The 14482-nt window shown below is 40.9% G+C and overlaps 1 protein-coding gene across 1 annotated transcript in view; it reads left to right on the top strand.

Annotated features, from left to right (window-relative positions):
• The first annotated feature begins 5662 nt into the window (after positions 1-5662).
• CEP85L (centrosomal protein 85 like) overlaps positions 5663-14482 on the top strand; it is a 205330-nt gene continuing 196510 nt past the window's right edge. The window contains exon 1 of the mRNA XM_009289182.1: positions 5663-5773. Within this exon, the coding sequence (XP_009287457.1) occupies positions 5663-5773 (111 nt within the window). The remainder of the gene's footprint in view (positions 5774-14482) is intronic.

The raw sequence follows: 14482 nt of genomic DNA on the forward strand, positions 1-14482 counted from the left end.
TCGCTCCCCGTTCGCCAGCACTTGGGAAGGGGGAGCCGTGAGTAAAATGTGGTTATGCACATCACTGGTTGCTTTACAGACCTCTCTGATGACCTGTCTCCTCACTTCTTTCCCAGCTGAAAAATCCTGCTGAAAGAGGCTTCCTAGGGAGTCTTCCTTCCTACTCCCCATTTATAGAAACAGGCTATCGGCCATGCCCAGGACTTATTTTCCAAGTTAGATGCTATTGACGGCGGTCTTCATAAGGTGAAGACAGACTAAAAAGCTGTGAATGGTTATACAGCCACAGGTTATTTCCAGATCTCTATTGGTGTCTTTAACCTGTTGTTGTTTTTTTTTAATTCCTTTAATTTTTTAAATCTTTTTAGTGTTTTTTTAATTTCACCTTAATTCATCTCTTCATTTCTTGATTACCTCACTTGCAGATGAGTCTCAGCATGCTACATACAGCAATCTAGTATTTGTCACTGGTTCGTTGTAGGCATTGCTCCAAAAGTGACATTTAAGACAAACAGTGCAATCCATAGACGTTTACGTGAAACTTCCCTGAAATGAAAAGGCAGTATGGCAGAAAGGAGCTGTTTTTCTGTCCAGTTTTCTTCTAATGTTTTTGACCTCTTTAACTTAAACAGTTACACTATTAAGTTACACTTGATGATCAGTCCCAATCCTTCAGGATCACCTGAAATTCTTTCTAGAGACAGCAGGATATGTGGGTATTTGTTACCGTTCAAGATCTTACAGCACTTACGAGTACAAAGATGTGGTTCATGACCACCTTATAGTCCAATCTTGCTGGAGACCATTGGCAATGCTTTATCAGACATGGCCTGCGACTGCTGCCACTGGTTCCTTACCCTCCCCTTGAGGTGCCTCGTCACCTCCTTCCCTTCCTCCCAGACCCTTGTTGCCTTCTTTTTCTGCAACTCAGGACTGTTGTCACCGCCTGGTCCTGCAATGTCAGTGCAGCTCTCCTCAAAACTGCCCTGGAAAGTATTGCCCGTCTTATTTAAGGCACTTCTGGGGTGGATACCTAGTTCTTAAGCTTGTAAAACAACCTATAGTGGGAATCACTTGCCATGTAAACATCTTACAAAACCAGACTTCGGTTCTTGCCAGCATTATGAAAATTTTAGGCATGACAAAAAATGTGGCAGAAGACAAACTGAAAAAGGGAGTATGCGCCATGTGTATCAGCTACTCTGCTAACACATTCTTGCGCCGACTGCCAGCTAGTCTTACTCCAGTTTGTATGCTGCTTTTCGTTCTAAATCACTAGTAAGCAGAAAAAGCCCTACATGGCTGAGTTTGCTTGTTGCTCATGCTATTCTCAGGACAGTACTTTAAATGTCATTATTCTTGTCAGATACGTAGATTAATGTGTTAAATATCATAACGTGATGTGCACCAGGATTACAAACCCAAGTGAAGTAAAGCCAAAGGCAAGGCAAAGTCAATATAAACTGAACTGAAACTTCTAATTAGTGGATTCAACGTGAACAGATCTCCCAAGTGAGGACATCACATTCTAGAGGGAATGTATTTATTGATGGGAAGATGAAGTAAACAGAGTATTAAGTGCTCTGTATTTCATGTGAATGAGTCAATAGCTTCATTAATAATGAATGCTAATTATGTCATCTCCCTTAGGTATCTGTTATGCCTTCACTTATCAATACTTTCCTTCCTGTTGGACAGTGGAATGTTAATAGTTCCAAGGAATAACATTGTGCTTTACTGAGTAAAGAGCACAGCTATTTTAGAAGAGACTTTGAAAATATGTTTCTTATCAAGTTTGATTATTCTGAACAAATATGTGTAATTACAATTGCACACATAATAATTATATGTGCAGTTGTATAACTGTTTATACACAATAATATATGCGTAACAAATGCATATTGTGTAATAATGCAAATATTATTGTACAAATAAAATGTATTTCTGCAATTCAACTTAGGAAGAGATATCCTTTGGAGCAATGACTTTTCAATCAGTAACATTTCCTAACCGGAACTCAGTTGTCATGAGATAGTTACAATAAGGTTATGTAAAAAGGCAAGGAAAAAAGTGTATGTGTCATGAAAGTCCCCAACAGAAAAGCTCATACAAGGAAAACCTACATGGCTGCCATCACTCACAAGGTGTTTGGCATCTTCTGAATAGCAGGTATCACGTCACAAATCATCCCGTTGCTACTGTCAACATTGTAACTCCGTCCTCCCTGGCAACTGAAAGCAGGGGTGAAGAACTGTGGGAGCTGCAAGTTCCCGGAGGTAGTCATCTTCCATGTTCAGCAGCATCCTTATGTGGTTCATCTTCACTGCCAAATACGAGGTGAGCGCACCACATATTTCCAGAAATGTTACTTGCCTTTGTCCTGAAGTGTTTTCCTTCTCCATTCAAGGCACCTGCTTGCCACAAGCCATTGTTCGTCTGTCACAACAAAACATCACACAGAGGAGAAGCAACACCTCCGTACCTTCGGCATGAGAGACGCTAGTCAGCAATTTGAGCAGCTGCACCTGCAGTTCTGCTTCTAGCCCATCTCGGTGATCTGGAAGCAATGATCTGGTTCAAGGAAGCATGCAGCTTCATTCCCACTCTACACTACTAGCAGGCCAGCGGCTTTACTCCATTTCCTCTTTCATGGTGATGTGGAGGTGTAAAAGTGCCTGTCTTTGAATGCAAAGGTGTCTACGCACTAGAGCAATGATTTTTTAAGAAGTTCTTTCAGCTCACACATTGACCTCAGAAACAGAAGACCAGCTGCTAGGAGAGAATGCTACCCACTAGCAGCTCCAAAATTCAACGGGGTGAGCATCCCGCAGTGGAGAGGAACCCAAAGCAATATGGGATGCCAGTTGACATAGCCACTCACACATCAGCATGAGCATTAAGTGATGTGCCCCAGCCCAACCCGCGGATCTGGATTGACACTGCGCTGCCAAGTAAGCAGGCGTGCGCAGATCTGTGCTGAGGACCGTGGGAGTGCAGCCTCGCTGCAGCTGGCGCTCTTTTCTCAGAGTCATAGATACTGTACTTAACGCAAGCAGTCTCAGCTTTCACCTTAGCAACACCTAGCTAATTATGGCCACAGGAAACCTCAGAAATACCGAACATGAAGGCTAAAAACTAGAGGAAATGCTGGGAGTCACCTATTCTACTTTTATATTCAGGGGTAGGATAAACTCCCCCTAAACTATGGCAAGTTAACTTTTTTTGGTAAAAAATATTTTTTACGGTGTCTGGTTTACAGTTTCTGAATATCTATGACTGACAGGTCTGCTCTACTATATAGCTAGTGATTAACAGCATCACTAAAAGATCTTTTCCTTGTTTAAGTAAATAACAAAGACCCAAGCCAAAATAATTTTAAATATACCATAAAATGTTAGGAAGATTGAAAACTTTAAAGTCACTAGTGGGCCATTCCAGTTTCTGCAAGAATCAGAAGGAATGTTTCCAGTGACTTCAGTGGGATAATTTTCTAATGACCTTCACAAGATTCAGCTCAGTGGCATATATTTATGGGTCCATTATCCAGTTATCAATATTCAGAACTAAGTAGCCTTCTAATCTTTTGAAAGAAACCTTTTATTTAAGCAAACTGGAACTAAAAATATACTGTTCTCTCAGTGAACACAGAGAAAATATAAGGGTTTTTTTCTATATTAGTGATTAAAAAATGTAAATGAAATTGTTCAAAAGTTGAAAGTTAAAGTTCCATCTCTAATCACCTCTCAGTGGTGTCACTGAAATGATGATACAATCTAATTTAATCATTAGATTTTAAATGATCTTATTCTGTTAAGTGCTATCTTGATTTAATCAGCTGTTCCTGTAATTACATTGTGGCTCTCCCATTAGTATTTTATCAGTCAGCCTCATTGAGGGCTGTATACCTCCACTATTAAAATTTTTTACAGGCTACAATTTGATGTGCAGACTTCAGGTTGGTTGGAATTTATTGCAGCTTAACTGCAAAAACAGCGGGTTAGCAACAAGAAAAGAGGTAGAAAAGTTCTATAATCTATTTTCAGATCCCTTTAATCCATTCAGACAATACTTGAGCATAATGAAATTTTACCTTTTAAAATTAAAGCTATTTGATATTAATTGCAAAAAAAGTTGGAGCAGAAAACTATAATTTTTGCAGGGGAGATTGTTGTATGCAGAGCAAAAGCATGTCCCAGAAAGGCTTGAGTCTCAGATTCGATCCCATGCACTTTGGAGGCTATTCTGCAGACTTGCCTCCAATGACATGCCTGCTGCAAGGCCGTAGGAGATGAGCCGCTGCCTATCAAAATGGAGAGGTTAATTTTAATCTCTGAGAATTTGGATTAACAGCCCTAAAGTTATAAGCAAAGTGAGCCAATTGATACACGCCCCCCCCCCCGCCCTCTTCTTGAAGGTAATGAAGACAATGAAACTCGAGCAATACCTTGGACGTACACTGTTTCTGGTGTCTGACTGTGTTCTCTCTCACTTGTTTGGTTGTTTTTTAACACACGCACCTGAAATACTGGTGTGATTGCGTTGTGTGGCACATTGAGCCTGGTTACAGCTTAGAACAGCAAACTCTGAAACTCTGTAGTGCCATTTACATACATAACAATAAGAAAATACTCTGAATAAAAATGAGGGAAGTTCTAGACCACGTAACACTTAAATAAGCTGTATAAAGGATGAGTATGTAACCCTGTAACTAGCTTCTTGGTGGTATGTGCTTGCGCTATTTCGTGCAACATTTTCACAGTGTCTTCTTCCTGGTTTACTTTTTTTATACTTTGTAAGGCAGACTCTAACATATATTAAAGTAGTCATATAACATGAGTGCACACATATTAGGAATTCATGGAAGAATGGAGTGATAGGGGCATATGCTTCCATTAAACACTTGCGTGCACGCACTTCGCATTTGCAAGTCCTGGTCTTAGAAGGAGAAACCTTTTCTCTCCTTGTTAGAGAAATGTCAGATTTTTCTCCAATGTAATATCAGATATCACAGACACATGCTCTGATAAGCAATGTAGTAACTTTTTTAATAATACAACAATACATGAAATTAATTGTTTAAGTGATAATGAGCAGTCAGAGAGAAAGGAGAGCAGTTGGGAGTGAAAGTTGATGTCGAACCAGCAGAGGGAGCTCCAAAATCTGAATTCTTTTTTGCAGCGAGAAACGTCCTTGAGAGCCGACTGTTGGGAAAAATACTTGTCGGTCACTGAACACGGTGGCTGACTGCACTGCTTCTTCCCTGGTCCCAGGAATCACAACAGCAAAATGGTGTCTTTAGGTAGGAGTACTCTCCTGACATGCTTAAAATATAATTTAAAAGGTCTTTGTAGTACCCCTGTTTGTTGGAAGAAATAATCGTAGTATAATTGTAAGATCTTCCACCTACCAAATGCTATGCTAAACTCTTTCTTAATATATTACCTGTCTGCACTGTTGCCCTTATTACCTGGATCCATTGCACTTAACACTAAGACATGATGAAGAGCCAGGCTCTGACATTAAATGCTCTTTTTCAAACTAAGACATACGATATCTCAACAGAGTGCCCTGGCCTGGATCACAACAGTTTTCTTACTTTTAGAATTATTTCCCATATGATGGGTGCCAGGACACTGAAGAGACATGGAGCACGGAGTCAGCTATGGAGTGCTTTCTTCATGATCGGGACAGCAAACTTGATATGCCTCAGCAGTCCTCCCTGGCATGGACTCACACAGACCTGGACCTGGCATTGCACCTTCCTCAGCTGAGGGTAAGAAACTGCCCTGGCCAAGGAGAATCATAGAATCATAGAATCATAGAATCATTGAGGTTGGAAAAGACCTCTGAGATCATCGAGTCCAACCATCAACCCAACACCACCATGCCCACTAAACCACGTCCCTAAGTGCCTCATCTACTCGTCTTTTAAATACCTCCAGGGATGGGGACTCAACCACTTCCCTGGGCAGCCTGTGCCAATGTTTAACCACTCTAAAAGAAATGTTACTGGAAATCATTTCACTGTCAAAATCTCAGACTGAAAACCAGCATGGCTGTGGAATGAGCTGGTCAGGCGCTCTCCAAATCTCCTTGCTAAATGTAGTCATGGTCTGCTTCTACCTTTAATTATTTCTTTCAGCAAAAGGGACTGGAGAGAAATTAAATACTCTCTCAGCACAATGTATTATCACTGAGAGCTGCACAATTGAAAGTTTCTTGTCAGCAGTGTCCAAGGCAGGGATGGCTTTGGTGCTTCTCATCCTTTCCTCAGTAACATGCTTATGCATTAGCATGAGCATTAAGCTGATTAACATTAGCTTAACTGGTAGCAAACCAGGTTTGAGCTGAATGCCCTTGAAAACTCTTTCTTCTTGAGTATTACTGTGAGAGACTTTTCCTCTCTTTGTGAAACAGGGAAAAATGTTTTATTCCTATTCTCTTTTACTGATGGCAACACACAAATCTTTCTGAATTATAAACAAACAAACAAACAGCTTTGACCAGTACTATAACACCCGTAATTACCAATATCTGCTAAAAAGACCTTTTGGAGATTTCTCTCTCTTCTGTTTCTCTGATCTTTGGAGTGGTATTCTTCTTCCTTGTATCATATGCATTTACCAACCCGCTTCTTTGGAATTAAGATATGCTTTCTGTAACTGGCAACATTTGCATTTCTTTACTCCTGGTTTCTGATGCAGTATCTACCATTCCCCAGCTTTTTCCAGTGGCCCATAAATGTTTTGGCTAAGGAGACTGTTATTTAACCCTAATGCTTCCCTGCCTTTCAAATGCTTCTTTGGTGGGTGATTAAAACTTCACAGAATTCAGGCACTTTGCTCCCTCTCTCCCTTATCTAACACACTTCATAGTGATGACAGTCAACTCATCACCAAGACTGGCCTTGGACCTATGGGATTTGGGGACAGAATTATCAAGGCTTTTGTCATGCACTGATACTAGGTTTCAATTGAAACTCTAGCATCTATCTGTATAGAATCCTTGATTGCTTTTAACTTAAGTCAACAGTTTCTTAATCAGTAGGCCTTCACAGCTTTGTTTGCAGTTCCTCCCAACGGGCACCTCTACCTTGTTGGTTGAGCCTGGGTCTCAGGCTTTGCTGGGGACCGGCTGTGCCTGCTGGTTACAGTGCTCCGAGGAGCACGTGCTCAGGTGCGGCCCGAAGCAGGAGCGGGGCCTGGGGAGCCTGCATGTATTTGACACTTTATCACAGGTTCCAGCCAGCTTGACATCACATCCAGGAGCAAGCCTGAGGGCACTGCAGACCTGCCCACCAGCAGATACCTAAGCAAAGCTTGGTGCAGGTGCTTTGAGCCCAGAGTTCAGCAGTCAGTGACCACAGAGAGACTGTGGAAGGTTCATCATTGAAGGTCTTAAAGACAAATTAAACAAATATTAGCCTGTCTTGGGGCAGAACAGTGCACCACTGGGGTCACTCCTGAGATTCCCTTCCCCTGGCACTACGATAAGGGCAGAAAGCACGTGTCACAGATGTCTATGGAGGTAAGCCAGTGCAGATATAACTACAGGTCTTGTATCTCCTTGTGCTGCGTATTTGCCAGCAGTGTGCCTCATACAAAGTAAAGACACACCAGTTGCAGTTTTTAAACAGTTCATTGTCCATTCACTGAACAATTCCCATTCTGAGTCAAGGAACTCTGTTTCTGCTCACTGTTCAGGACTCACGATAGCATGGTTACTTTTGAGAATGTGAATAAAGTGAAGTGCTTTATTTTAAACACATGCCTCATGTATCTAAGTTAAAATTATGTTTCCAAAAGGCTTTGTTATTAGAAGTTGATAAGTGATGGATATGTTCACTTCAGGCCTCTAACTTATTTTAAAAGATGAATTTTAGAAAACAACTTATCTAGTTTATTAAGAAATTTCAGGGCTTTAATCTAAACATCATACATCTGCTTAAAAAGAAAAATCCAGATAGAATCTTTACTTTTACTCCTAACATGCTAAACTTGTATCAGTTAACCTAAACTAAGTAAAAACATTTGCTTCATGAACCCAGGGTTCCCAAACTGATACTGCTGATAGACTCTCAGTCCAATTTAATTTTGCTTCTTCATCCAAGCTACCACTGTCAGAGCCTCTTAACTGTTCTATTTGAGATGTCTAAAACAGGCAAACAATACAAGAAATATCTGGTTCCTATTACCGCCACAGAACAGCCACCCTCCCTAAGCTGAGAGTGTTTGTGATGCCAAAAAGCTAATTAGGTCAGTGTGTCAGTTTAAATTGTACAGGAGATGAGCATTAAATGTTTACTAAATTTAACTGTCTGTTTCTGGATCTGGAATGTCTGTTTGCTAGGATAGAGCAGGAGCAGACACACTGGGCTTTAAATTAGTCAAAACCAGTATACTGAAATGCATGCAGAAAATGAAATGGCAGTCAGAATTACAGTATTTATTGTATTATCTAAATTATAAGGCCAAGCAAATGCTGAAGAAAGGGATGGCTTTCAGAATGGATATTCTGCAAGCATTTAGATGGCTTGTTCTGGCTGCAATTTGGAGCAACTGCCTAGATAAATCACCAAAAGAGTCATGTGAAGGAACATTTTTGAAGGGCATGCAACATGAATTTGCAGGTGTTAGTTAGGTACCTTCAGCTGTATCTAAATTATGGCACATGGGAGAACTTTCTAGGTCCTGGGTCTAGGCACATGCCCCAAAGGCTTCTCATCTTTGTCCTGTTTAGACTTTAACATGGACCATCCCTTTTCCTTAGGCCATATGCTTACTTCAATGGGAAAAATCTGGGTGCACGCCCCAGAAGGCAGCACTGCAAGCTTCTGGCAGGAACTCAGCTGTGAAATCAGGAGAGCAGGATGTGCTGCAGAGCATACCTGGCCTGGAGCCTAGACACATCCTCTTTGCAACTGGGATTCACAGCCTGAAGTGTTTTTAGGTTTTTAGGTTATCAGTGTGTACACAGGGCAACAGCTCACCTTTCTTCCAAAAGAAGTTATGCACTCCTCTTGCAACATAGGGATTAGAGTACTCCCTCATAAAGTGAGATCTTGATTAATAATATTTGTCCTTAAGATTATTATTATTCTTATACAATCACTGACATATCCACCATTAATTTTTCATTTTGGGGGAGATAAGTTTGACGCTTAACAGTGACTCGCTTTTCCTCCCCAGTATGGCTGAAGTCTGATGAGCCCACTGAGGGGCAAGTGACTCCACTAGGAACCTTCTGGTTTATGATATTGTAAGGGGAGGTCATGGCAACCTGTTTCCTTCACTGCCACCTGTAATACCTTGAGATGTGAAAAGTTAATGCTTTCACTGTTGGCTCAGGTTGCAGAACATTCTGGTGACAAAGCTGGTGATCTTCTGGGGAGAGAACAGAGAAGAGCTTGTGAGAAAGAGACTGGAAAGGAGAAGTACCTCAAAACCAGCTGAGTTTAGTTTTAAAAGCTTGACAGAATCAGTAAGAATAGCAATTGATATGCTTTTCCTGCACTAAATAAATTGATTTATTTTCTGGTACTAAAAACTGTGTATGGGCTTATTTTTTGATGGCATTGTGCAGTTTATGCTCACTGAAACAATAAGCACTGGGGAGTTGATGTAAAAATATGGTTGGAGTAAAAATAGATGTTTTTCTCTATATTCTTTCAGCTTCTTGGAACTGGGTGTTTCTTAAAGTACTGGTGTGAAAGTAAACACTGCCAAAATGAAGAGGACAGTGGATATCATCTCTGTTCCATGCAAGCTAATAACCTACCCAAGGTGGACTCTCTGTTATATTTTCTTCCAAAGTACGTTCCAGACTGTGTAGTCTCTCAAGACTTGTAATCAAACAGAAGCTGCTGAAATATCACCATCCAATAGCAACTTCCTAAAAGAGCTGTTGTCACCTATTGTCACACATATTATCACACTCTTTCTGTATAATCCTTATTTTTGTTAGTCAATACCTAGTGTGCAAGCAGGTACCCTTTTCTTCCATATGTCTACAAAACAGAAAGGGAACTGATGGCAAGAAAGAAATCAACTGTTGTTGTTTAATATGACTACCGGGAACGTACCCCTGAGACATGATAAGGACAACATCTACCATTGAACTGCACAATCTCTATTTGCCTCCTACGGCATTTCAGAAATTAACAGTGTGGGCCTCAGTTGATCTGTTAGGAGTTTGCACTGCTAACACCATCAGCAGAACTTGAGAAAAAGGCATCCTTCCCATGCCACGGCCTCTCTGAAGAATGCCCCAAAAAACTTTAAAAAAAAAAAAAGGGCAGCAAAGTAGGAGAATACAGACTCACACACAGGCTCCTGGGTTCGTTTAAAGGCTGGGCCATCAATTAAAGCTCCAGATCAGTTTCCTATGCTATCCCACCCACAGGTTTGATTGAACAGGGCAAAATAACTACCAAAGATAGATGTAATGGAAATGGTCAGCAATAAATGAAGTGGCAGCAACAGCAAAAAATATACTTTCCAAGCAAAACTCACTGAACGAAGCTTGTATGTTGAAAATACAACTTGGGGACAGGAGGTTAGGAAAAAAACCACCTGTTTGAGAACAGCAGCCCTCTGTTCCTCAGGGCTTGCTCCTGGCCGTGCTGTGGTGCTCAAGCTATGGTCTGCCCAGGCAGCTGCTGGCAGCTGCGGCCACCAGCTGTATCCAAGGGGATCCCGAGAACGGACCCAGCTCAGCAGCCGTGAAAATAGTACCCTGAAGACATGAAGCAATTGTTGGTCTGCATGCCATCAAGCTCCAGGGAAAATAAGTACTGAATAAAGAGAGGAACAATCTCTTATCTTTTGACTCACTTTATCTATCCTGTTCTTCCTATTAGATCTCTCTCTCCTCCTGTGATTAATTCTCAATGTGTTTTTTTTAATAGTTGTATATTTCATTTGCATTTGATACTTAAAGAGGGAGGAAGGATAAAAGGATGAAACTCCTAGAATTAATGCACATTGACCCCTAAGCTTAAACAGTGGTATTACCCTCCTGTAAGTCTATCCTCTGTCAAGTAACTGTACCCAGGAAATAAATACTAGTCTCTTAACAGCTGTCCTGGAGACTACATCCCTATTGCTACTCTTCTTGAACAGAGTAAACTAAATAAAGTTAAATGAAGTTATCAGACATGATCTCATATTCAAAGAACCAATGTCACTAAAATAACATTCTAAATTCAACAGTCTAATGTAATTATTAAAGAGGAATGTGGTCTGTTTAGTACTGTATTGATTTAAGCCACTCTCTCTTAATTTGTAGCAGCAGTACCACTGCTGGCATTGGGTTAGCCCTGCTGGTATCATTACATCTTGGACAATATTTACAACATAGCAGTGAATAATGTGAATGACCAAAATTTATCATATAGAGCTTAAGATTTTCAGCAATTTATTTAAACCTAACATTAAAAGGGGAGGGCTTGTACTTATGGGAATAAAAGATGAAAAGTAACAAGAAGCTAGAAAGCATAAGACACTTCTTCTGCCTGTCTAGAAAAAGAAAAAAAGTGACTTCTCATGTTCCTTTCTGTGTAGGTTGATGCTGGGGGCGAGGGGGGGGGAGTTCTCAGAAAAAGGATTGTGAGATGTGGTGGCACTCTTCCTTTGTCCCTACAATAGTGTCCTTCTTCTCCCCAGTCTGTGATGTTGAGCCTTCCTGCCGCCTTTGCTATCCCACCTTTTATTCCTTCTCAGTGGCCCCATTCTTTCTCATTTTTCACTTTCTTCAGTGCTGACCTCAACCTCAATCTCTTATTTTTATATAGCTCTTTTCACCGCCGTATCTCAGCCTCCACATGCACACATGCATATCACCAAGAATGCTCTCACTTCTTATCTCTTCTACCATGAGTTTATATCCATATTATATGAATAGAATGCATACACCTCCTGAAAGCACACATACACCCGCACACATGCACACACATGCATATCACCAAGAATGCTCTCACTTCTTATCTCTTCTACCATGAGTTTATATCCATTATATATGAATAGAATGCATACATATCTATGTATATAAATTACTCTCTATGCAACTTGTGAATGCTGGATCTGGGATGATGAACATATCTTTTTTTAAATATCTCTGTGAAGTTGTGTGTATCCAGGCTTGCCAATAAAGCTGTGCCAAGTATGTTCCACACTAGCCTGGTTAGGCAGTCGCTGAGCTAAATGATTGTACTATGAGCAGAGCAGCTGATACACTTGAGTAGCTGAAGCCCACCGCCTTGCCTGTCTGCAGACAAAGGGCTGGAGGAATAGAGGAACAGAGGTGGTAAAAACTGACAAAGGACCCCTTTGAGGAAGGCATTTATATGCATTTTACGGTCAGTAAAGAAAGAAATCTCCTTCCACAGAATGCTTTGTCCCATCCTAAGATGGCTGTTTAAGATGGCACCCTGCCTGAGCTGACACACTTCTGACATGCTCCAAGCTCTCATCCCAAAATGTCGGTCTTGCAGGGCACCAAGAAGTAAACCAGACATTTGGGGCACTGCCCAATTACGCTTACAGATACATTCTTAGGTGCAAATTTATCATAACTGTGTCAGCTCTGCTGCACGTGTATCATGAGTAATACAGTATTTGGCACTACGTCTAAGGCCTGTTCCTGCAGCAATGTTATTGAGAATGCCTTCTTTTTTTTTTTTAAACAGTAATTAATTGATTCCTCGTTGATTTGGTAGAGAGAAAAAAGAGAACGGGGGGCGGGGGGGAAGGGAAGCTTTGTAAGTGTGAATTCCCATCCTCAAAAATAGCAAAAGAAATCCCACTGGTAGTACAGTCAATCTTTAAACCCCACTTGTGATTTTTTTCCAGTTGTAGAGCAAGCAGTACTGCTTTACATGCATTTGTTCTTCTTATGTAGAGGAAGAAAAAGTCTCTTCTTCCTTGGTATCACATGTTTGTGTGAAATGTGCAGTTTATTGCTAAAAAGGTTGTGGGGTTTTTTAAGTTTCTGTGGTGGATGCACAGAGGGAAAGCAAAATGAAAGTGACTGCGTCCAGCAGAGGGAGCTCCAAAATCTGAATTTTTTTGTGGGGGTGACGGTGCATTTCTTTGAAATAGATGATCTCTGGTAGAATCCTGTTTTTTAACACATAAATCCTTTGATGATTTTCATTCCCTTCCACTAGGAATTCCTGTCTTTCTCACAATCCTCAACACTAAAATGATACCAGTATTTGTCTATGCACGGGGGTATTTTTGAGGCTGTCATAACATTCTAAAACAATTTTTATATGTTGAGGTTAATTTCAACTTAAATTTTAATGCAGCAGTTGGCATATTTTTTCATAGCATTTATTTAAAATACTTCTGTTCAGCTTTTCTAGAAAAAAAATCATAATATAGGAATTATTTATGTGCAATTTCCTAAATTTCCACATGCGAACTATTTCAGCTCAGCACATGAGCAAAGCTTTTTTCATTATATAAAACATATATATATATAAATGGAATGTGTTTCATCTTCTGGTCAAGTCAAGTCAGCCAGTCCCAGATGAAGCAGATAGATGGCAAATTATACGAGTTTTAAGCCCTCACCTCTACCATCAGCACCTGCTCTTCCCTCATTGTTCAAATTCATTAAAGAATGGCTGAAGATCCTGATGCCACTTTGTTGCTTCTGATAATATTTAACTACTAATCATAGAATCATAGAATCATTGAGGTTGGAAAAGACCTCTAAGATCATCGAGTCCAACCATCAACCCAACACCACCATGCCCACTAAACCATGTCCCTAAGTGCCTCATCTACACGTCTTTTAAATACCGCCAGGGATGGGGACTCCACCCCTTCCCTGGCCAGCCTCTTCCAATGTTTAACCACTCTTTCAGTAAAGACATTTTTCCTCACGTCCAATCTAAACCTCCCCTGGCGCAACTTGAGGCCATTTCCTCTCGTCCTATCGCTTGTTACTTGGGAGAAGAGACCGACACCCACCTCGCTACAACCTCCTTTCAGGTAGTTGTAGAAAGCGATGAGGTCTCCCCTCAGCCTCCTTTTCTCCAGGCTAAACAACCCCAGTTCCCTCAGCCGCTCCTCATAAGACTTGTTCTCCAGACCCCTCACCAGCCTCGTTGCCCTTCTCTGGACACGCTCCAGCACCTCAACGTCCTTCTTGTAGTGAGGAGCCCAAAACTGAACACAGTATTCGAGGTGCGGCCTCACCAGATCTAATCTAACAGGTATTCATCTAATTTGAGGTGTGAAGGGTGACGTGCATATGCTATTGCCTTCACAAATGACATCTAGTAAGTATGCTTTATTTGCGTTAACATGAAGAAAATAATCACTGCCTATCTCTTGGTCACAGTACTTAAACCTTTGTCTCTGTGGAGAAGCGGATCCCAGCCTTCACTGGCCCAGTGGCAGAAACGCTGAGCAAGTGAATTGTGGAAAGCAAAACCATGCTTAGCTCTCCCTTTTGGCTTCATTTTATTTTTTTT

The sequence above is a fragment of the Aptenodytes forsteri genome, unplaced genomic scaffold, assembly GCF_000699145.1.
Source record: "Aptenodytes forsteri isolate BGI_AS27 unplaced genomic scaffold, ASM69914v1 Scaffold217, whole genome shotgun sequence".
In the NCBI taxonomy this organism is placed as follows: Eukaryota; Metazoa; Chordata; class Aves; order Sphenisciformes; family Spheniscidae; genus Aptenodytes; species Aptenodytes forsteri.